At 34.9% G+C, this 22,459-nt stretch overlaps 1 protein-coding gene across 1 annotated transcript in view; it reads right to left on the bottom strand.

Annotated features, from left to right (window-relative positions):
• Dgk (diacyl glycerol kinase 1) overlaps nucleotides 1-22,459 on the bottom strand; it is a 178,269-nt gene that overhangs the window by 28,203 nt on the left and 127,607 nt on the right. Inside the window, exons 10-16 of the mRNA XM_017608996.1 lie at nucleotides 17,049-17,157; nucleotides 14,485-14,616; nucleotides 11,373-11,584; nucleotides 4,436-4,567; nucleotides 3,425-3,590; nucleotides 1,897-1,983; nucleotides 1,455-1,669 (exon numbers count right to left, since the gene is read on the bottom strand). Coding sequence (XP_017464485.1) covers nucleotides 1,455-1,669; nucleotides 1,897-1,983; nucleotides 3,425-3,590; nucleotides 4,436-4,567; nucleotides 11,373-11,584; nucleotides 14,485-14,616; nucleotides 17,049-17,157 — 1,053 coding nt within the window. The remainder of the gene's footprint in view (nucleotides 1-1,454; nucleotides 1,670-1,896; nucleotides 1,984-3,424; nucleotides 3,591-4,435; nucleotides 4,568-11,372; nucleotides 11,585-14,484; nucleotides 14,617-17,048; nucleotides 17,158-22,459) is intronic.

Consider the following 22,459-nt stretch of genomic DNA (forward strand, 5'->3'; position numbering starts at 1 on the left):
AGTTGTTAAGCTTTCTCTTACAAACCTACTTTTTAACTTTCTCATTTTAAATGCACTCATACATGGCTTATTAGTTACACACACAGTTTGAGTAAACGCAATTAGAAATGAAGTAATCTTGTAGTTTGACACTTATGCACTTAAGCAAATTGCAACTGGTTCATTAGAAGCGGCAAAAAGATTATCTTAACGCAATTGCTTTTAATTGCTTTCAGTACGCAAGCCACTTCAAACTACCTACAAACATGTGTACATACATACATGCGTACACCTCTAAGCAGGCTCAAAGAAAGTTCTAAAGTTCGATTGCACAGAAACGAAGCGATAAAAAATTAGTTTAGCAACAAAAAAGTTTTGCAAGTGCAAGCTTGAGAATTAAAAATCCTTCGAATTGGTAAATCGAATTTCAGAGTTTTGATATTTTTATTCTGTTTTCGTTTTGTTTTTCTTTTTTTCTTTGCTTGGTGCGATCCAAAAAAAGTTTCCACCGGAATTACACTACAATATTTGTAATAGCATTTAAGCTCAACTTTGACGAAGTGTAAAACTATTTGTAAAAAGTTTGGGTATGTGTGTGTGTGTGTGTGTGTGCAAGGGTGAGAGGCGGTGCTTACACAATTGACCCATGCGTTTTTTTTGCTTGCAGCAATCAAATGGCTTTCGTACTAATTGGATTTTGGCAAGTGCCAACCAATGCCACTTGATATGGGCCAATGCAGTGGGAGGTGCAACAGCAAAAGTGTGCAAAAACGTGTAGGACAAAGATGATTTCAATTAAAATGTCACCGCGACATAGAAGAAACTCTGCGAGGAATGGGCATGGGAGAGATGCATAAAAATTAAGAAAAAAAAAAAAAACAAAAACAAAAAGAAATATGAAAGTGTAAGCCATGTGTATTTGCTACTGGGTAGTAGGGTGGAACAAAAGAAAAAAAAAAGAGAATTTTTGATTTCGAAATTCTAATGTTCATGTTTCGAAAATCTCTCAAAATATGTGTTTTTATACTTTTTTAAACGATTTTCTAGAAAAAGTTTGAGTATGTAGTTTTGTAGTACAACAAAGTGGGAGTTTCGGCATTTTATATATATCACCAAAAAAATAAAAAATTGGCAAAAATTAACGCCACTTTTTAGCAACTTAAAGTTTGCAGTAGAATTTAATGCGCTACAAAAGTGCATACTTCCTCTTAATAGCAATCTTTTAAAAAAATGCATAAGACATGGTTCAATCTAATCATGTTATTTAACTTTTCCGCACTATTAGAATTTCGCAATCGAAAAATTTATTATTTCGCTAAACCCTACTGGGTAGACACGACGCATGAGTGATGTTTTTCATCAACCGACATCAGCGACTAAAAATGTTTGCAATGATTTGCACTGATTTCATTGTTGTTGTGTTTCTGTTAGTCTTACGAAAGCAACATTTCTTTCCTTTTCATTTATTTACTTACCTTTGGTCGAAGGACCTCCTCCACAGGCACCGCATTCGTCACCTCGATACTCCAACGATCTAACATCACAATCGATGACCGCTTAATTTTCTCCATTAGCTTAGGGATATTTTCGCCCTCATAGCCGCCACCCCAGCGTAAACAGCGCGCCAAGTCGTTACCAGTGCCCAGCGGTATGACACCAATGGCTGGTTGTGTGGCAAGCTCAATGGAATCTAAGTTGAAAGGGGGAGAATAAATAGTGAGACAATTATTTAATTACATAAGCACTCATATCATGACGGCGGTGAGAAGGGTGTCAGCTTGAAATATGTTAGATTAAATGTAGCTTTGTTGAAACAAAAGCAAACGTTGTTTCAAAGCTTTAAAGCTCGATGCCAAAGGCGTTTCATGTTTTTTACTTAAGCGCTATAAACTGGTTTACCTTGCTTAATTAACTTACCCATCGCCTCCAGTACCCAACCGACTGTGCCGTCACCACCGCAACAAATCACTTTGAAATTTGGTAAATCCTTGAAAAGCGTTAAACCTGCAGAAGCGCAGGTGTTGAAAGAAAGGAGAGAAGTATGACAGAATAAAAGCAAATGGCTATAGAATATTCAAGAACTAGAAATAAATAAGAAAATAATTTTCTATAATCCTTATTTATTGTAAGTCAGTGATTGATCACTTTCTTTCTGTATAATAATAATAATAATAATAATTTTCTATAATAACCTAAATAAGTCGATTTTTTTTTTAGTTTAGAATAAGAATAAATAGTATTTTGATTTTCGGTAAAAAATTTCCTTAAACACCAAACTTAAATAAACTTTTTATATATCAAGCTTGATTATTAATCAAGTGCACATACATAATTGGGGGTTTAGTGTGCAAATAGGAAGAGGGCTGCCCTAAACTGTTTTAAGTGCAGCTTGGCTGTAACCACAGACACATAAACTCTTAAATACACCTTCACCTATTTTCCAACACGTAATCGATGGCCTTGAGGTCTTTTGAAATGATGAGGAATATTACTCAAGATAGGTGTGGAGATTCTTACCCTGAGTAGGGCCTGAAGCCATCAGGAAAGAGATTTTACAATGTGTCAGCAAGAGCGCAGTATTGAGGTGAAGCCAGAATTCAGTCTTAGGGAACTCAACCTTTGTAGTATCTCCTCAAGAAAATCAATAACCGAGTGTAAGAGCAAATGATAAAGTAAGGGTCCCCATAAACTCCACATCTTCTGCCTGGTTCCATTGACGCTCTCCGCGACTAACTTACTAGTACAGAAGGTGACATTGTCAAAAGCGTAGACCACAACAGCGAGTGTTTCGGACTATTTGTACATTAGGGTGCCTCAGAAAAAAACCGTTGCGGGGTTTCCACCGAAATATAGCACATTGATGTATAGCTGAGTCGCAAGTTTACGAATGTGCTACTTGAGAAGCTGGACGGACTTGAAAATACGTCTTGAAATCTCACTATTTTGAAATATTTTAGCGGTCGTCTAAAAATATAAAAGACTTTATAATTCTGATGAAAAAACAGTACCGACCAGTGATGCACCCTAATGTACATACATAGCTGAAAAAAGCGCCGGAAGCCTGAAAAGCGCAGAATGCCTAAAAGCGCCAGGTGTGAAGTTCTACTATCTTAATGCTGATATTTGTTGGTTTTAGCAACCAGATTTTACAAAACCCTTAAATAGATGCCCCGCTTCGATTTGGAGCTGTCAAAAGATCCAGTAGCATCTTCATTCGCCACAGCTTTGACAATAAAACATTTCAACTTAGAAGATGCAATACACCATGCAGAATACATTTCTAACTAGAAAAATTGGTTGAAGCTTATAAGACTGAAACCACCGGCATGTGCTAGTATTCGATGCATATATTTGGACATTTAATATTAAAATAATATAAAAAAATTCTTGAGAAAAAATGTAGAATAACTTTCCTTTTCATTCACACTCGCTATCACTTGCTTACCTTCCTTCGGTCCACCCTTGGATAGATCATAAACTTGCCTCGGATTGAGCATATATTGGAATTTCCGCAATATGCGATCACCTTGCCGGCCGCCGCTTTTCGGATTGACGAACACCAACAGCGGACAGCTACTTTCGTTGGGCGGGGTAATTTGAAAGTGTGTGGCCTGATGGATTTGATTTGATTTCTTTTATTAGTAAAAAGTTCATAATTACATATAAACAGTTTTTTTTTAAACACAATATATCGATTGCACATTAATTTGGGTTAGTGGTTGCGTTTGCGGTTGGTTGATTGGTTGTTTGGTTGGTTATTTGGTTGAATGGTGATAAGCCGATTGGATTGATGTGTTACAAGCGTGATGACAACACAGACACGTAGGCGTATGAGTGACATTTTTATGTTTTTTTTTTTTTGATTTTTTGATTGTCGTTTGGTTTTGTTGGGATAGGCGAGTCAAGAGATATATTAAAGGGAGGGAGTGGAGAAGACAAAGCAATGTTAATGAATTAGTTTTTAAATCTGTGATTTTTTCGGCGAAGACACAAAGGACGAATACATGTTTCTATATACTCAATAAACATCCATAAATAGATCAATTATAATGAATTAGTTAATTATTTTTTAATTTTACACTTAAGCTAATGACTGAATCGCTTCACATTTTCGATTGCTTTTTTCATTGATTTTAAGTTATTTGTATAGATTTTAACTAAAGTACTTCTGTACATCTTTTCCGATGATGAATACTAAAAATATAATAAATTCTTAGTTACTTAGCCAAAAATTGGTTTATAAGCTATAAAAAATTTTAAACTTTTTTCTGTAATTTCTGATAAATAGCCAGACGCCCTATTTGATGATAACTTGCAATCTAATTGAATTAGAAATCTAATTATTTCACCAGCAAGAAGTACAAAGACACACACACACACACACACATGCATACGTCCTTAATTCAACATGAAAAACTATTTACTAAAAAAAAAACGCAAAGCATAATTAACTCACTTTGCTGGCTTGATTTACTGAGCGCTGGCGATCCAAGACTGCCGGACAGATGGCCGTTGGAGGTACAATTAAATCCGCATACTCGCCGAGTGTACATTCCTTTTTCACCGAGGAGGCGCAGCGATTATGAAGCTGCAAAGAGAAATTAAGCAGAGGAAAAACAAGAAAACCGTAATTAGAAAAGGCTGAAAGAAAAAAACTGGACTTTGTGGAAAAAACTCTGAGCTTTAACTAAAACTCAGCATGTAAAAATGAAGAGCGGTGGACGTGCAGAAGCGGATGGGCCCACTGTTTCTAACGACTTAGCGAAATTAGAATAAGTGTCCAAAAACAGCTGTCGAAATGTGACACATTTCTTTATTGTGTGTATCACAAATTAACTAAGAGTAAGTTGCTTTTGTTGCTTTTTTTTTTTTTTTGGATTCCTTTGTCTCTATTGTACCTTTTTTTTCGCTGCGTTGGCGTTAAATATTGAACACGTGTCGACGAAGACGCTGGCTACGTGCGCGCAAAAATTATTCAAGCACACGTAGTATATTTAAATGAGTAACAAACAGCATTCATACATATAAAAATATGTACATACATACCTATGTATGTATAGCAATGCGATGTGGGTAGAGAGAGTAGTCATGAGCACAATGGGGTGCAGGAGAAGCGTAGGAGTCACAACGAAGGCAGGTAGTGAAAGTAGGAGTGGGCGCTTTCAAAGTAAGTACTCGCACAATAACCAGCAGCAGGGGGGAAAATAAGTATGAATTTGTAAAATTATGACCTCCTCATGACTGCCTAGTTTGCTGTGTCCTATGTTGCTTCTCACACCCACCCACCACCACCCATTTAGGTTAATGAAACTTTCGTTTATTGCTTGTTGTATTTTTGAACTCGAAAATTTACGGCTAATTAATTGGATTAGGATCTCGTTAGCATAACATTTTTAACTGTTTTATTAGTCATTTAGTTTGCTTCATTTGTGCCAGTGTATGCATGAAAATGTTTATAATTAGAATGCAAACACAAATTAAATTATTTTGTGTTTAAGTTTTGAAAGACCATTGGTATTTAATTGTAATATCTACAGTCGACTGTTAAGTATGTAATTTTTCGTAATTTTTTTATAAAAATATGGTTAATTCTACGACCAAGATCCCACAAATGCGAGCTCCAAACCTTGTTCAGAGTTAAAGAAAATTCTGCAAATTTTTATCAAAATATTACAGTTTTTAATTACACTATTTATAAAAAAACAGAGTATGCAGTTTTTTAGCCCATTAAATTTTAGTATAATAATGTGCAAGTCTCAGGTAGCTAGAACTTACTAATGATTGTCCATTTGCTCCATATAAAACAAAAAAAAAAACGAAAATATATTTATATGGTGAAAATGAGCGACACCTTCAAAAAAAAAATGTGTCAAATATCATTGCTAAGTCCTAGCTACTCCACACTTTATTATACTAAAATTGAATGGGCTAAAATTTGCATACTAAACTTTTTTCATAAGAGTGTAATTAAAAAGTGCAATATCTTAATGAAAATTCTACATAAATAATATTCTGAAACTGCTGCTAAAGCATACAATTAGGAGGCATTACCTTCTCGTCTATTCTGGAATATGAAACATCAGCAGGCACGAGAACTTTAAAGGTTACAGGCGGTATCCCCCAAAGCTCCGTGCTCGGCCCATTACTATGGAACGTCATGTACGACGGTTCCTGCGCCTCAAAGTTCCCAACGGTGCCGAAATAATCGGCTTTGCGGACGATATCGCCTTAGCCGTCTTTGCTAAATATCTTAGCGAAATATGTAAAATAACAAAAGGAACTATAGCGTCCGATAAGTCGTGGCTTAGGCAAAATGAACTACAGGTCGCGGAGCACAAAACATAGTCAGTGCTCATATTCAGCAGGTAGAAGTTGAAAAGACAACTTATCGCCTGCGCGCGCCTCGAGTATGCTGCGCGTTTAAAACCATATCAGACGAAGCAGCATAAGTAATCGCCGGAAAGTATCCCGCTGATATACTGGCAAATGAAGCAACAACTATTGCGAAGAGTAAAATGCCAGCACCCAAATCTAGCAGGTTAGATGAAGCAATGTATCAAAGCGCCGCTGAACATATCGCTGCATTCCAGATTTGAAAAGCTGGATCTGACACAATTTTTAACAGGGCACGGATGCTTTGAAGCATACCATCACCGCATACCAAACACGAAACGGATCCCATATGCGACTTCTGTGGAGCAGACACAATAGAAGAAGTCCACCCCGGTTTTTTTTGAGTGCGGGCGATTTAACAGAACCAGACGCGAACTTAACAATATAGCTGACATGAACTCCACGCCTACGTCACTCGTAGACACTATGCTACAAAGCAGCGAAAAATGGACCATAGCAAGTGACGCTATAGCAGAGGCGATGAAGAGACTAAGGACCCTCGAAAGGCTATGGCGTAGCAGCGGCGACTAAGCGGCCTTTCCCCCACGAACTAATGCTTGACGGTGGTCCCCTGGTGTGGCGAGTTCGACGAAAAAACAGGTTTGTCCTGGTTTCATAGGGCCACTTGAGCGTAGTGCACTATCACAACGCCCCTTCTCGTGTACATGTATTGCACTTGTATTGGTGTCAATTGTGAATTGATTTTTTTTCGGTATTTTAAACTCGTTTGAAATTTTAGTAATTTTCTGCACTTCGGCTTCAAAATCCCTTCTAAAACCTTTCTAATGAAATTAAATTCTTTATACTATATCACTATTATCAAAAAAGAGAAAATAACGTACAGACGAACTCATTGCCTTTCACAAAAATTCTCATTACATATGTATGTATGTATGCATGCATGTACTTGTTTGTATTTGCTAAAATGCTTCTAGTTGTTAAATAATTGCTCACGCTTAAACTTAAAATGGAATAACGGATGATAATAATATGCTATTATTATTTTAAAACTGATTTCCACTAGAAAATAAAACCGCAATTCAAGTCAATTATCTAACAAAACGATAAACACCCCTCTGGCATGGCATGCAGTTGAATTATATTTCGCGTGACAAATCCCTGCACAAAAACACAAAAAAACACATACATACATACTAAAACGCAACGAAAACATTTACTCATTACTTCAGTGTTGCAATTTTATAAATCTAACAATGCAAATTGCCAGGAAATAGGAGACAAGAGACATGCTGTGACGGCCGTATTGAGGGGGGAGTGCAATGTGACGACAAATGCATTGCACCATGCGAACGACATTGTTATTGTTGCAATATTGCATGCCAATTTAAAATTGCGAATTGCTGTCAATAAAGCTGTGGTAGCGCGCTAGTAGCAAAATGTGCAAAATGTGTCTGAAAAGTGGTAGCTGCGGTAAAAGTGTGGAATTTCTAAACATATGCAAATGCGTACACTACTACATAAATACAACATATCGCTAGCAGAAGAGTGAAAATTTGCTAAGTCTACTTTTTGTTGAAGACTTATATTTTGATACAAGAGGATAGGGAAATTCAAAAAAACATTGTTTCGAAAACTGTACACGTACTTGTTTTATTTATTCTAGTTTATATTCATTGAAAGGAAATCCGATAAGGCCAAATTAGAACGGAGTGTCTGAATATAGATCGAGTCCCTCTGATTCGTATGGAGTTTTGCTTTTCCTTGAACAGGCAAAATGCGAAATACTTGAAGAAAATTGCTATAAGAAGTTTTTTCCTCTCCTGTAAAATTTGTTAAAAGGGACTTAGCAGCTTTTCACTCTAAGCTAGCCATATGTAAAAATATATCTATGTATGTAGTATTTATATATGGAAATGAAATAAAGAAATGTAAACATAGAAGAGGTGTCACAAAATAGCAAGGAGCGAGTTAAGGCAAACAACTTCGATTGACGGGTAGAGTATGGGAAAGGGGTGTGAGAAAAGGGGGGGGGGGGCCGAAATTTCACGCCACCAAGCTGTTGCGGGTATTGAAGCTTCGTTGCGTGGTTGAGGACACGTACATAGATACCGCAGTGGACGTGACAGGTGGCAGACGCTAGCTAAGTCGACGACAGCTGCATAGTGAATAGCAGAGGAATTTTAAAAGACACTTCACTGCCATGCGCTGTGCTGTCGTAGTTTTGGTTAAGGCAGCGATTGTGAAAAGGTGGTTGCTTGTATTTCCAGACGCAATCGAATTTTCATACCTAATGCAATTTATGCATTATTTAGAGTTGAATTTATTTTTCGAATGCATGCCAACAACAACTTTGGAAGCATAGAATAATTTTATCAAATTTATACACCGCACTGATATGAAATGCAGTTTGTATAATATTTGTAGGCATTAAATGCTGAAATAAAAAGTGATTAAATCAAATTCGTTTTATGGCCCACCTGATTTTGGAGTATGCATCNATTTAAATGAAATTATCTTCAAAAAGTAAATGTCATGGACCAATCTAACGTTTCAAATAAAGAACCGATGAGATTTTGCAAATTTTATGCGTTTTTTTTTAAAAAAAAGTTATCAAGCTCTTAAAAAATCACCCGTTATTATTGACGTCTACAAGAGGGTATAAAAAACACAGCGCCGATGAAGACAGAACGAACTAGATATAAATTCAATCAACAAAAACATCAATATCTTCAAAAGAAAATGGAAAAGGGATGAACCAATTGAATCATACCACTGTGGGTTCAAGATACACTTCTCTAAAGATTTAAAAGGTACAATCTGAGTATAAATCTGGATGAAATGGGACATTGCTTCTTAGAAATGTCTTATTTTGAATGAACATGAAGTGATGGGCACCACATCAAGGGACATCGCCTCAAGGTGCCTCAATATTACGTGGATCGCAGATCTTTATCAAACTTAAGTCTAACAGATCGTGAAAAAGTATTGCTGGAGGCGTCGTCGCGTCAGGCTCGTCATCCCCGATTTTATCATCTCATTGCGCCTACAACTGCTTTATGCGGGTGCGTTCTAATAGATAAACCGCCAGCTATGTTGGTTCTTAAGCTCATATTTTATTTGTTAGCTCAATGTTGAAAATATACTCTATTTAGACTTTTCGTAGTAAACTATAGTGTATATCATAGCTATACGACACACACATATTAACAGGTGTTGTCCATTTATTTTTATTATTTGGTTTTAATTATTATTATTTTTTTATTAAAATATAATTCATTCCAAGTTTTAAACTTTGTACAAAAATTAACGAAAAAAAAAATTAGCAAAGTTTCATGAAAAGAATTGAAAGGGCTATAAAAAAGCATATATAGTGCTCACCATAACTATATGACACTCACATATTGAAAGGTTTTTAATATTAATTATTATTTATAAAGCTATACTTTATCCTTTAACAAAAACCATATAAATAAAAAAAAAATATAATTTCAAAATTGTGTAATATTAAAAAAAGTCAACTAATTTTCGTTAAAATTTCAAGCTTTTTAATTCGTATCTTAGACGTAACACATTCAGTGGACGTTGAAGTTCGAATAAGCTGGGACTTGCCGTGGATTTTTGGCAATATTTTTTTTTTTTTTGTTGACGATGCTAGACATTTTCTTCCACTCGAAGTTTGTTCGACAATTTTTTCATATGGAGAAAATTAATAGCACCTTAGACAAATTAAAAGTCAACGGTAAGTCCCAGCAACTTTAGTTTGCATTGTATGTGTGTATTTTTGGATTGGCGTGAATATTGCAATTCAATCGTATGTACCTTAATTATTCCTATGATTTTTTTTTTATCTTTGTATAACAAAATGCTTTCTGTACAACATTTGTCCTGAAAGATTAAATTATGACAAAGTAAGCTTAAATTATATTTAGTTTTTTTTATCTTGAAAACCACTTATCCTGTATGAAAGAAAACTGGTTAAATATTCATGGGAAAGCTTTGTTCGAAGAATTTCGGAATGCCTTGCAAATTAAATGGATTAAAGTTAAAAATGCAACACATATTCGAAACTATGCATACATACATATGTTTGCATGTATGTATGCTTGTGTGTGTAATTAACTATTCAAATCAATATGCGGAATACGCTTTGAGCTTGACACAGGATGTAATAGAATACACAATTACGGTAATTAACCTTTGATTGGAGTTAAACTGGGCAAGATTTACATAGTGCATATGTGTACATACATACATACATATGTATGACTAGTAAGAGCAGATGGGGCTTGTGTAATAGTCAGCCACTTAGCTTTACTTAACAGCTAAGACCCAATTTTGAATTTGTAGGTGAATACTGTTGCGATGTGTGATGTAGCAAAAAGCTTTGCTTTAGCAGCAGCAGCGCCAGAAATGCATTACCAAGGCAATAATAATGCTGCTGCTTTATGGGTGTATGTGCGTGGGTAGGTGTACGTATCGAGCCATATCCGCCAAAAAGACGTAAGCGAGGTTTTTTTTTTTTAACATTTTCTTTTTGATGCAGTAGCGCATCCAGATCCTCTAGAAGTAATTTTGCATCAAAAATAAAATTTTGAAAAAAAATCTCACTTACGTCTTTTTGGCGGTTAGGGCACGTTATTATCTAGATAGATAGACACAAGTGTTGCATGCGTGTATCAACATATGTATGCACGCTTATACTTGGGTAACTAAGTACGTGCGCGCAGTAATTGATCAGCTTTGCTGCTTATCCGAGGACTGATTTAAGGCTTCGCACTCAGCTTCAGCTTCACTTCAATGTTGCATAATGCAATATGTATTTCCTATGCTAACACTCTGCTCTAATATCTTCTGCATTCACAAAGGCAAAGGAAATTCATAATTCAACTGCACGTTCATAATTCAACTGCACGTTTCTCAGCTCCAGCTTCCGCTTCCACCTCAAACTGTTTTCAATTTCATTTCATTGTTGATTGTTGTCAACATCTAACAACTTTAACAGCAACTTCAACTACAAACATATGTACATCAACACTTACCATCATGTGACACCAACGACATGTCAGCCCGGTGATGCCGTGATATGCCTTGATGCGTTTGCGGCACTTGGAGCAGCGACCGTAACAGTTACCTTCGACCCAGTGATGTAGCAGATCGCCGCCACCTTTGGCCTTCTTCGATTTGACGTAGGTGGTGATGCAGGAGGCGGGCGCATGTTGCACGCAACGTTCATGTACCGTATATTTGCATACTGCATATTATTTGGTTGTTGTTTTTGTGTGTTGTGTTTTGTTGCATGTTAACAAAGCCATTGTTGTTGTTAACGTTTTATGTTACGCGTTCAAAAATTGTTGTTGCCATCAACATCATCAGAGTGTGGTTGTTAATTATTATTTTTTTTTTATTTTTTATTTGGAATTTTTTTTTTTTATTGTTATGTTGATTGGTCGGTTGTTCGTAATGGTTAGTAAAATGCATTGGTAAACATGACAGGTGTTCAGCCAACATTTCAGTATTGCATATCCACAGACCGTTCGCGTGTCGCATTGAATTTGGTCGCCGGTGTTAGCAGCGTTTGTAAAGAGAGAAGAAGAGAAAAATGTGTTGAAAAACATTTGTTAATTGCGATTTCATGTCAACTCGAACAGCATTGCTCTCGAATGGCTATTTGCACGTTTTTAGACTTTAGATAACTAGGCAACTATGTTCGTGCATTTTTTCAGTCGCAATCGCTTGCATTTCAGTTCTTGAAATTTATGTCGAATTTTACCAGACAGCGCTAAGTGGGCTATATTTACATATTTACCTTTTCGAAATAAGTTACAAATCTATTAAACCATCATAATATGGGTATCAAATGGAAGGTATTTAATCTATTTTATCTCTAATTTAAAAATATTTTTAATAGGGTTGCTACCTATTTTGAATAGCAAATTTATTAAATTTTTTGTTTAAAAAAAAGGTAAAATATTACTATTTACCGGTACCAAGAGAAGGTCCTTAAACAATGCTTTCCCTAAATACACAATAGTACCCCTTAAGATAATAGTGTAAGGTTGCCACTTATTTTAGATTCTACACAATGTATCTAAAACACCGAAATATGGTATTGTTGAGAACTTTGGTTAGAAAATATTTTCCAACAGGGTTGCCACGCTTCTATGTAATATAAGTTTTTATTTTGTTAATTTCATTCAACATTTTTTTTTATGTATACGCAGTACATATTCGCTCAAGATATGTACCATTAATTCAAGCGTATTTCGGAAAAGGGGTGCCATCTAAATTTTAGAATAAGGAATTTACTTAATAGATATCGAAATCCATTTTTTTCCAAAATATTTTTTCCAAGCCATCCAAATCTTGAAAACTTTAAAAATTATATGCACTCCGGGCAAAACTCGGTCGAGACCTGGTACTATATTTAAAGTTTTGACTCAAAAACTAACTGCCGGTTTCATAATAAAAAAATTCGTTTGGTATCGTTTCGTATCGGCGCCATCTACCGCTTCACCTTTCGATCTTTGTTTTTTACAGAGATTTTGTGAATATCCGGATAATTCGAATATCTGATTAAAAATCCGAATTCGGCAAATGAACGAATACTAACCGTTATACGGATAGCAAAATGAACGGTTAATAAGAGTATATTCGGATATTTAAAGGATATTCACATTTTATCCATATTAACAAATATCCGTATATCCGAATACACGGATACTCCCCGCTCTAGCGGTCGAGAAAAATCATAAGAATTATTTTTCATTATTTCTGTTGCTTGAAAAAGTACTTTGCTGTTGCGGTAGATTTTCTTGAAGAAACATATCACTTTCTAAAGGTGAAAAGGTCCACTTTTTTCAAAATCTATTTTTTTGGTGCAGAATGACAGATAATCATAAGAAATTTTGATAAAAGAAAATTTGTTTTTCATTTTTATTTGGAGCTGCATACGGCCCTTAAAAAGATTTTTTTTACCAACAAATTTTTTGGATTTCATGATTTTTCTTTTTAACCGACTTCAAAAAAAGAGGAGGATATCAATTCGTCGGATTTTTTTTATGTATGCTACCGCATAGTTCTGGTCCACGTTAACCGATTTCTATAACTATTTCTTAAAGAAAAGGTGGCACCTCAGAGGTGACCCCATACTAATTTGGTTTAGATCCGATCATTGGCATGAAGAAATTAACGGTACTCTTAAATTTTCATATAAGAATTGTAGTCGTTTTTTTGCTTAAAAATTATTTATTTTAATTAAACTTTGCTCTAAGTTTTAGTTTGTATTGTTTTAAATAGAAAAATGTATATACATATTTTTTAACTCATTTTAATCTTTAGCATATTTGATTATTTTTTTTTAATTTTCTTTAAATCTTTAGTTTTTTTCTTTAATATTTAAAAAACTAATGCTAAAAGCCAAACCGAACAACGCTAACACCTCCTTGGTAGCAAATCTTACATTAGTCTTTCGAAAGACAGAAAAGTTCTTCCAAAGTAGTTGCCAGAATTGACAATTGTATTACGAAAGACTGTGGTGAATTGAAAGACAGTCACCAGAAACGCCCAATTAGTATGCTTGTCAGCAAGAAAAGCGAACTTTTTACCCGCATGAAGGTGTTAGCACAAAATCAAGAGTATCATAATTGCAAGGGATAAGATCTAATAAGCGTAATTGAAATTAAAAATTCGTTTTCTAATAACTATTTTTATTAAAAACAATGCAAGTTATTATGCCATCACTAATGAGCTCGGCTTGTGTTCACAAGTTTGCAACAATACCAAATTAATTAGCCTAAATTTTAGTTATTCCACTTTACTTAGTTATGCAAATATCCAAAATTTCTTGAAGCAATTTGCGTGCCGAACGATTTCCGGCAAACGAAATGCACTCGGCTGTGCAAACAAATAAGGCTCATATGCAATTACATATATATGTACATATGCACGTATACACGCACGTGTCTGCTGCGTGTTTGTAAAATGTTAATTTAAATAAATATACTCGTTTCCCAAGCTTGCCATAAGCCACGCCACATTTCCAATCTAACTTTTCACTTACTGAGTTATTTGAATTTCCGGCGTTTAAAATGAACTTCATCTCGAACCGGAAATGCAAGTTGCAATATACATACACATAAATTTGCTACTTACACACACAACAGAGACCCTTCTTGCCAAGGCCAACCAACATATTCAGGCAGAGATTACAGTATGCCGGTTTGCTGAAATGTTTTAAGCGCCACACATGGATGCCATCCTCCTTCAGTGCTGTATTGTCAACGCCTGCAAATGAAAATAAATGTAAAATGCAAAACCAAATCAAAAGCAATGCAAATAAAAACAGCTGCCACACACACACACACACACACACACGCGAAATGAGTGAGAGGAAAACAAATACATAAATGTACTCGTGGAAAAGTTGCATATGAATGAGGTCGTTGGCGCGGGTGTATGTGTGCGCGCCACGCCATGCAAATATTGTCAAAGCTACGCTGTCACGAAAGCAATAAATGCCGCGTCGTGGCTGGCGGCTTCACTTGCTTCATCTTAGACATTTTTGAGAAGCACCGGAGGTCCTCCACCCAAACGCGAATTCAGACGATGACGCAATGACGACGCAATCTGGCATATAAACGCTTTGCACGCTTAGAAGCCATCACCGCTTTCTTGTGGCAAAGAAAATATGCAAAGTGAGGTATTCATTATGGTTCGTTCACATGCATGCATATAAATTGTTTTACTTTTACTTTTGTTGTTTTTGTTTTTTGTTTTGCTAGCAATTTGGTATGGCTTGTGGTTGAGTGTGACCACAGGAGCTTTTGAATTAAACGTCCTGTGGTGTTTTTGCAAAAGAGTTATTCGCAAAATGTGTGACACTCGAAGAGTGACATTAGTGGAAAAAAAAACTATTAATCCTGTGAAGTTTTCCCGCAAGTGTAGAATGTAGGGGACTGTGGCACGCAAGTTATTTTTAGATTTTGAAATCATAATGGAAGTGTAAAAATTGTCTTTTCGACTATTTTCTTTGAGTAGAGTATATTTTATTTAAGAAAAAAACCTTAGTTTTGTTATTTTAAGCAATATGTATACATATCGTCACCTGAGTGGAAGAGCGACCTATCTCGGCAGCCTTTCAACTTTTCAAGAATGCCCCACCTCAGAAGAATTTGATTGAAGAATGCTCTATCTCAGCTCTCGATTCAAAAACGCCCTACCTCAGAACATTTTCAATGTATTTTCAGCTGGGATAGGGCAATTTTGAACCGAATTCTGAGATAGGGTGTTTTTCAATAAAATTCTGAAATAGGGTGTTCTTCAATCAAATTCTCAAGTAGTGAGTTCTTGAAAAGATTTCTGAGATAGAGCGTTTTCGAACCGGCTGCCGGGATAGGTCAATCTTCCACTCAGGTGACGATATACTAGTTATATCTCATAATTATTTTTTGGGACAATGAATTAGGAAAAAAGTTTGTATGATATTTTTGGTCATAAATAACCGCTAATTTTTGTAATGTAGATGATTCTAGATTTTTTAAGAATTTCGAGACTTTTCAAGATTTTTTTCGGTACCGTTTCTTGTTGTCTTCGGCACTCATCTTCTTTGGATTACTAGGATTTTTCGATTTTTTTTTTTGACTTTTTCGGATTCTTTGTGTTTATTTGGGGTATTTGTTCGAGACTATTCTGCGCTTTTGGTGATTATTTTTTAGAATTTTCGGTATCTTATTGTCAATTTTAAACAATGTGTGCAAAAAAAAATTTCACGTCTTTAAAAAAAATATTCTAAAGACGAAGCTAAAAACATTTTCTCAGAAATACATCTTCATTGTGTCAGTTCCTCTTGAAATCCATGGAATTGACAGATAATTTAAAAAAATTGTTATTTTCCAAACTAGTACCAAAAATAGTTTTCTCTCTTTCTTTAAGAAATTTTGAAATTTGAATTTTTTTCCAGAATAAAGTTTTGAGAAAATGGCTTTTCGGATATTTTTGATATTGAGTGATTCATTGTTTACGTCTTCCGATAAGGTTTAAAGTCATGTATATATATATGTACATTAGACCGTACCAAAAAAAAAAAGTTCGCCGTACACCCCTGAGTATAAAGTATTATTCCAAGACAATTTCGAAAAAAAGTATTTTCCTTTATCGAATTTTTATCATATCTTCAGCCTTTATAGTCGGATCTTAAAGTGTGATATACCGATGTTCTCGTCTCATGAAGGAAAACTTTTTTGTTCCAAAATTCATTGACCGCAAGTACACCGTTCTAGTATTTAACCACCAGATCTCAGTATAATGAAAACGATGTCATAAGTTGCATATTTTTCCGATTAAAATGTATTTCCTCTACTATACATATACATGGAAATGTCCAGCAATTTCAATTAATTTGCGCCTGCCCATTCACCTAACTTCAACAGCTATGCAACACATCATTATGCTTTGACTTAGTGAAAAATCAGATAATTAAAAGTTTTAAACAAGTAAAACAATTCTCAAATCTACGCTTGCAAAGGCTACATGTCAGCGAAGTTTCATGCAAATTTATTGTCTCAACTTGAGTTTAATTCAGTTAAGTTTAGTTAAGTAGACATTGCACTTGTAAAAGTTTCAGTCACTTTTGCCTTTAGTCAGGCAAACAAACAAAACAAAACTTGTCATACACCGCACACACCCCCGTACAACAACACAAACATTATAATACTTACCCAGCAATACCAGCAGGGGTATTGTTGTCAAGCCGCCGCGTTGCCATTCTTCTAGGGAAACTGTACCATCGGCATCGTAGTCAATTTCCACCATCATGTCTTGCAGAATCTGCAGGGGAAGGGAAAACGAAAGTATTTGATAAAAAAAAAGAAGAAATGAATAGAAAAAGGCGTGAATGTTTGAAGGATGTCGAATTGTGTATGTATGTTGCGTATAAGCGTTTGTATGAGTATTTATTTAAGAACATTCTTGTCTGCAGCAACGTTGTACAGGGCGTATGAGTAACCTCTGGCCAAATAGGCTCAAAAGGCTATTCTAAATTAAGCGTAACAAAACTCCGCACGATGGTCTTCGATTTGGCTAACATTTTGCACACAAACAGCCTAACTTCACGCTAAAGCTGACCGAATTGGATTTACAAAAAATTTTAACTTTTTTTCTTAAAAATTATGGGCGTGGCTGTAATTACAAAAATTCAATTGGAAATGTAATAATACAGTAAACAGTTATTCTTAATTTTTAAAATTACAATCCTTTCCCAAATTCATTTTTATCAAACTACCCGTATATTCAATGAAAAGACTAAAAAATATTCTTTCCAATATCATTTCCGGGATTGAAATTTCAAGAGGATTGAAAAGTACCGTAAAAAGACGGAAGCACAAAAATTTTTATCTCAGCTGGACTTCAAATGCAATGATGTGATATTAAAATAGTTTAAAAATAAAACCCGTAATTTTTAAAATAATTTTTGAAAAAAAAAAATTTAATTTTTTTTAAGCCCATTTCTGTCAGTTTTAGTAAGAAGTTACCTACTCCTATACATGGCTGTATGTATTTTAATGTTTGGGGTAGAAGTGGCAACATTAATGCCTATTTTTTGGTATATTCGTATGTATGTATTTGCATGTGGCTTAAGTGTTGAATTCTTCGAACGTCGAGTAAGTCTAAAAAACGCAATGTCATAGCAAAGTGCTGCTGAGCTACTTCTCCATCTTCCCTTATGTATCTACTGCATTGTTGTTTTTTCGCCGCCCCCAACGTGGGTTGCTACGGCGAAGAAGAGTTAATACCCAGCAGCAAATGTATGTAACTATAAGTTAGCTTGAAGTTGTGAAGGAAGTTGATTAGAAAGGTGAAGTTTATCTGTATATTTTCTTTGAGAAAGGCTAACTATATTTCTATGGCGATGGTCGCGAAATGTAACTCACTCTTTTGGACATGAAATATCAATAAGAAAACCTATTAATTTTTTATTATTTTACTTGTTCATTTATTTATTTACTTTATTTTATTACACAACATAATTGTTTACATATTCTGAGGTAGGTGGTGCCATATTCGAACTCTGTTAGACATAAATTTAGTAATATAAAATGTCGATCTTTTTTATTTGTCCTCAATTCGAAAAAGTATTTGTGTAGTGCAGAAAAAAATTGTACTCAAAGTAAAATTTGTATGAGGATATTTAAATAGAAACATCTTTGATTACTTGCCAACTAGTTTCAAGTTAGCCTTATGTAGCTAACTACAAGTTATATATTTTATAGAAATCCCGCAAAAAAAGCTAACTACAAGTTGATAATTTTTTATCAACTAATATTGTTTTTTTTTCTGCAGGGTAGCGTTTGCCTTGCAGGGTTAACGCGCTATGCCAGCGAATTCATTTCAAAAATTTCCATTGAAATTAAATTCCAAATAATGTTTAAGCTGAAGCGCATGCTGAGGCGGCAACAAAGAAAAACCCGACCAGCAAATGCACAACTGAAGACAACTGATGGAGATCAGTATGTGGTCGATGTATGTATGTACATACATAAGTATGTAAATAAGAAAGCGGCAGTCAAGGAGTTATGTAAAGGGCAAAGAGTCTGTTGTGTGGGTAGTTAAACAGCTGGAAATGTAATTTTTAGCTACAATGCGGTGAAATAAACCGATTTTTTCCCCTTTTACATACTTCAATAGCAAAAAATAAAAATAAATTGAAGAATAAAACAAAAAAAAAAGCAATAGCAAAGTGGCATAAAACAAATGCTTTGATGTCGGTTGAAAGTTTTGCAAGATGAACACATATTTTGCTAACCATTCTTCTCTGCATTCCATTCGCGCGAAATATGTAAAACAAAGTATGGAATTCTTGTGGAAAATAAAAAGCACTTTCATGCAATAAAATAAAATTTGTAAAGCATACTTTTAAAGTAACAGAATAGAAAAACAAAAATGAATTTTAAGGCAGGGAATTCCACATCAGAATAAAAGTTCGCATATTTCTGGTTGTTATGCATAAAAAAATTTTTTTGAATGCTTTTGATCTAGAAAACGTACGAGTTGAGCAACTAGCAGAAGTTCGAAAAGAAGATGGAAGTCACGACTTTTTTTAGAGTAGGAATTGCTGCGGAATTGTGTGTGGCAAGCAGACAAACGGTATGGATTTGAATTGGTTTTGAAAATTCATGTATGAGAAATTGACTGAATATCTGCGTTTTTTTAGTATATTTAATAGTGAATCTGTTTAAAAACGCCAAAATTCAAGTAAGCTTTAAAACAGGTGGCAACCCCTTTAAAAAAAAAACAGAAAAAAATTATTCCGTATGCCAGTCAACATTCTGAGTGAAGAGGGGTCTCAAATAAAATTTCTTTGCATATTTACAGGTCAAGCTCTTTAATTAGACATTTCATTTTGGAAATGATGTAGTTAGGAAATAAAACCTTTTCAGAATCATTTCGATTGATACAGAGTATTTTTTTTTAAATTTTTAAGTCGAAAAAATTTCCTATATTTTTCATTTATAAAAAAGAAGTAATTCGCGGGTTTTTCGGGTATTCAAAGTTTTCTTGACTTGTCGAAAATTTTCTCGGAATTTTTTTCGTATCCTTCTTAGAACTTTTCCGAATTTTACCGAACTTTTCTGTAGTCTCTTCGGAACAAATCAAAATTTGTGGAATCATGCGAAATATTTCGCGAATTTTTGTTTTTTATCTCTTTCTTCTGAACTAATCAAAAATTTAAGAGATTCTTCGTAAATCTGCGGGATTCTATTTTTTATTTTTTTTTTTTTATTTTATTCAATCAGGCTCTTTCATGTTTTATTCGTAATATTTGTGAGTTTTCGGAAATATGTAATATCTTGCGGTATTTCTTTCGTAACTTCTAGGGATTTTTAACATTTATTCGGTACGTTTCGAATTATTTGCGAGGTTTTGTATGAGCTTGGCATATTTCGGAACTTTCGGAATAAAATTGAAAAGTATTATCGGATGTAAACTGAAAGTAAGTAAGAAAACGTTTATTTTTTTTCGAAAATGTAAAAACCACTAGAAAATTATTCAAGCGTTATTGATAAACTTAAAATTTTTACCTATAAATTTTAGGTTTTAAATTGATCGATCATAATGACCAGAAAAGAGAAATCTTAAAAACCGGGGTTTCCATTTTTCTATGCGAAACATAACATAGCAATTGTTATTTAACCTACCGTTAGGATCTAATGTCGATAATTGTGAAGTTATCGATGATTACATCCACGAATATAAACCTAGTCAAAGCTCCTTCAGTCTTACTGGGCAACATTTTTCATAGGTTCTCATAATTTTTTTATCAAAATAATAAAATTTATTTACTCACTTTTATTGCATTATTGTAACCTTGTAAGCAATATTTTTTATAATCCTTGTACAAAAGGCTGCTTTGCACATTCAACATTAATAAGTCGGAAAAAGGATTAATGATCCTTAACTGAAATTAAATGCATAAATTGTGTTGCCCACCCACAACCCTATATAATTACATACATACATATGACAAGAGGACTTTGGACTTTTGTTACATCGTAAAATGTTTTCTTTTTCGGAATATGTTTGTAATTTGACACAGCTGTGCCAAATGTGCTGCTTCTCAGTAATTTCAACAGCCACTTGACACTCTGCGACGATATTCAATAGTCGAATTCAAATAAAAATCATATGCTTATGCATAAAATTTAAGCTGCTAAATCAAAGCAACATTGAATTTTGCTTTCAGCACCTTGTGGCCTCTATTTCACGCCCCCCGGCGGCAAATTCCTTTTCCGCAATGAAACATGCACGCAAACAAACAAACCAAAATGAGCCTTTTTACCTACCCGCAAGCCACAACCTGCGGTCAAACTCAATAAAACTTTTCCAATTATTACTACTTTTGCCTGCCGCCGCTTCAGTGCTTACACAAGCATAAAATTTGACATGCACGCACAATCACATAGCAACACACAAACACATAAACTCAGAAGTGCACTCGGCCACATTTTCGCAGCGTTGCGTTGTCTGATTATTTCGCTAGTTACATGTTTATTAATTTACTTTATTTGATTTCCTACAAACTATTTTTACTCTTTTGAGCATTCGCTATGCATGCCAACGCTTTTATGTTGACGTGAGTGTGTGTGTGTGTGTGTGTGTGTGTGTGTGTGTGTGTGCGCTGGCCATTAACCTCGATTTTATGATAATGAACAACTTTTTGTGGTGAAATCGCTCGCGGCTACACAAAGGTTCATCACAAAGCAAATTAAACAAATATCGAGGAGGAGTGGCGTAATTTTCGAGGAGAAGCAGAAAACTAATTGAACTCGAGAGTAAATTTTAAAAATTCTGCAAGAATGCATACTACACTGGTTGGGAGGACTTGGATGAAGTGAATATTGGGGGAATTCATCGATTCAGTGGTGCTAGGTTAAATTAATTTGGTCATCGCTATACAATTAAAGATTGAACACAAACAATTTTTTTATAAAACAGTTTACATAAAGAAACGTTACGGCATTATATTATCCTCAGTACACTTTTTGGAATTTGGAAAAATCATTGGGTTCAGTTTTCGCAACGAAATCTCTGAAGCAGCTGATTGATGCTCTCGGGAAGTTTAGGCATTACATCAACGGCATCCAAGGCATCCGAGGCACTGGGTAAGCCAGACAGATACAAAACAGTAACTTCACGACGAAACATCCGATAACGGGCTATGATAGATTATGAGATGGAACGATTAGCCCTAGTAGTAATTGAAATAGAGAGGCTCCACTTTGTATCTTTATTTGACACTACAACCGTTTGTTGAATTGGGCTGAGACCGAAAAAACTTCGCCAATTATTCATCCCGGTTGCAGCCAAGTCCTTCTGCACGTGATCCTTCCGTTTTGTTTGCGGACGCCCTTTCTTTCGTCTTGGCTATCTTGGCCATATCATACTCAAATGAATGGACTGAAATGCTGGTGGTGGTAGGGGCAGAGGGCTTAGCCTCACTCAGTGTTTTTAATTGGGGCTAGTTGGGATTCGGCTAAAATCACACAGGTGAAAACAGCATCTAAACAAAATGATGAGTACAGTTTTTTTTTGATAAATTTGTCGATATACTTAACTCGGGTCGTGAATGATG

Source organism: Rhagoletis zephyria, unplaced genomic scaffold (assembly GCF_001687245.7).
Source record: "Rhagoletis zephyria isolate East Lansing unplaced genomic scaffold, Rhagoletis_zephyria_1.1 Rzeph_scaffold_00180, whole genome shotgun sequence".
In the NCBI taxonomy this organism is placed as follows: domain Eukaryota; kingdom Metazoa; phylum Arthropoda; class Insecta; order Diptera; family Tephritidae; genus Rhagoletis; species Rhagoletis zephyria.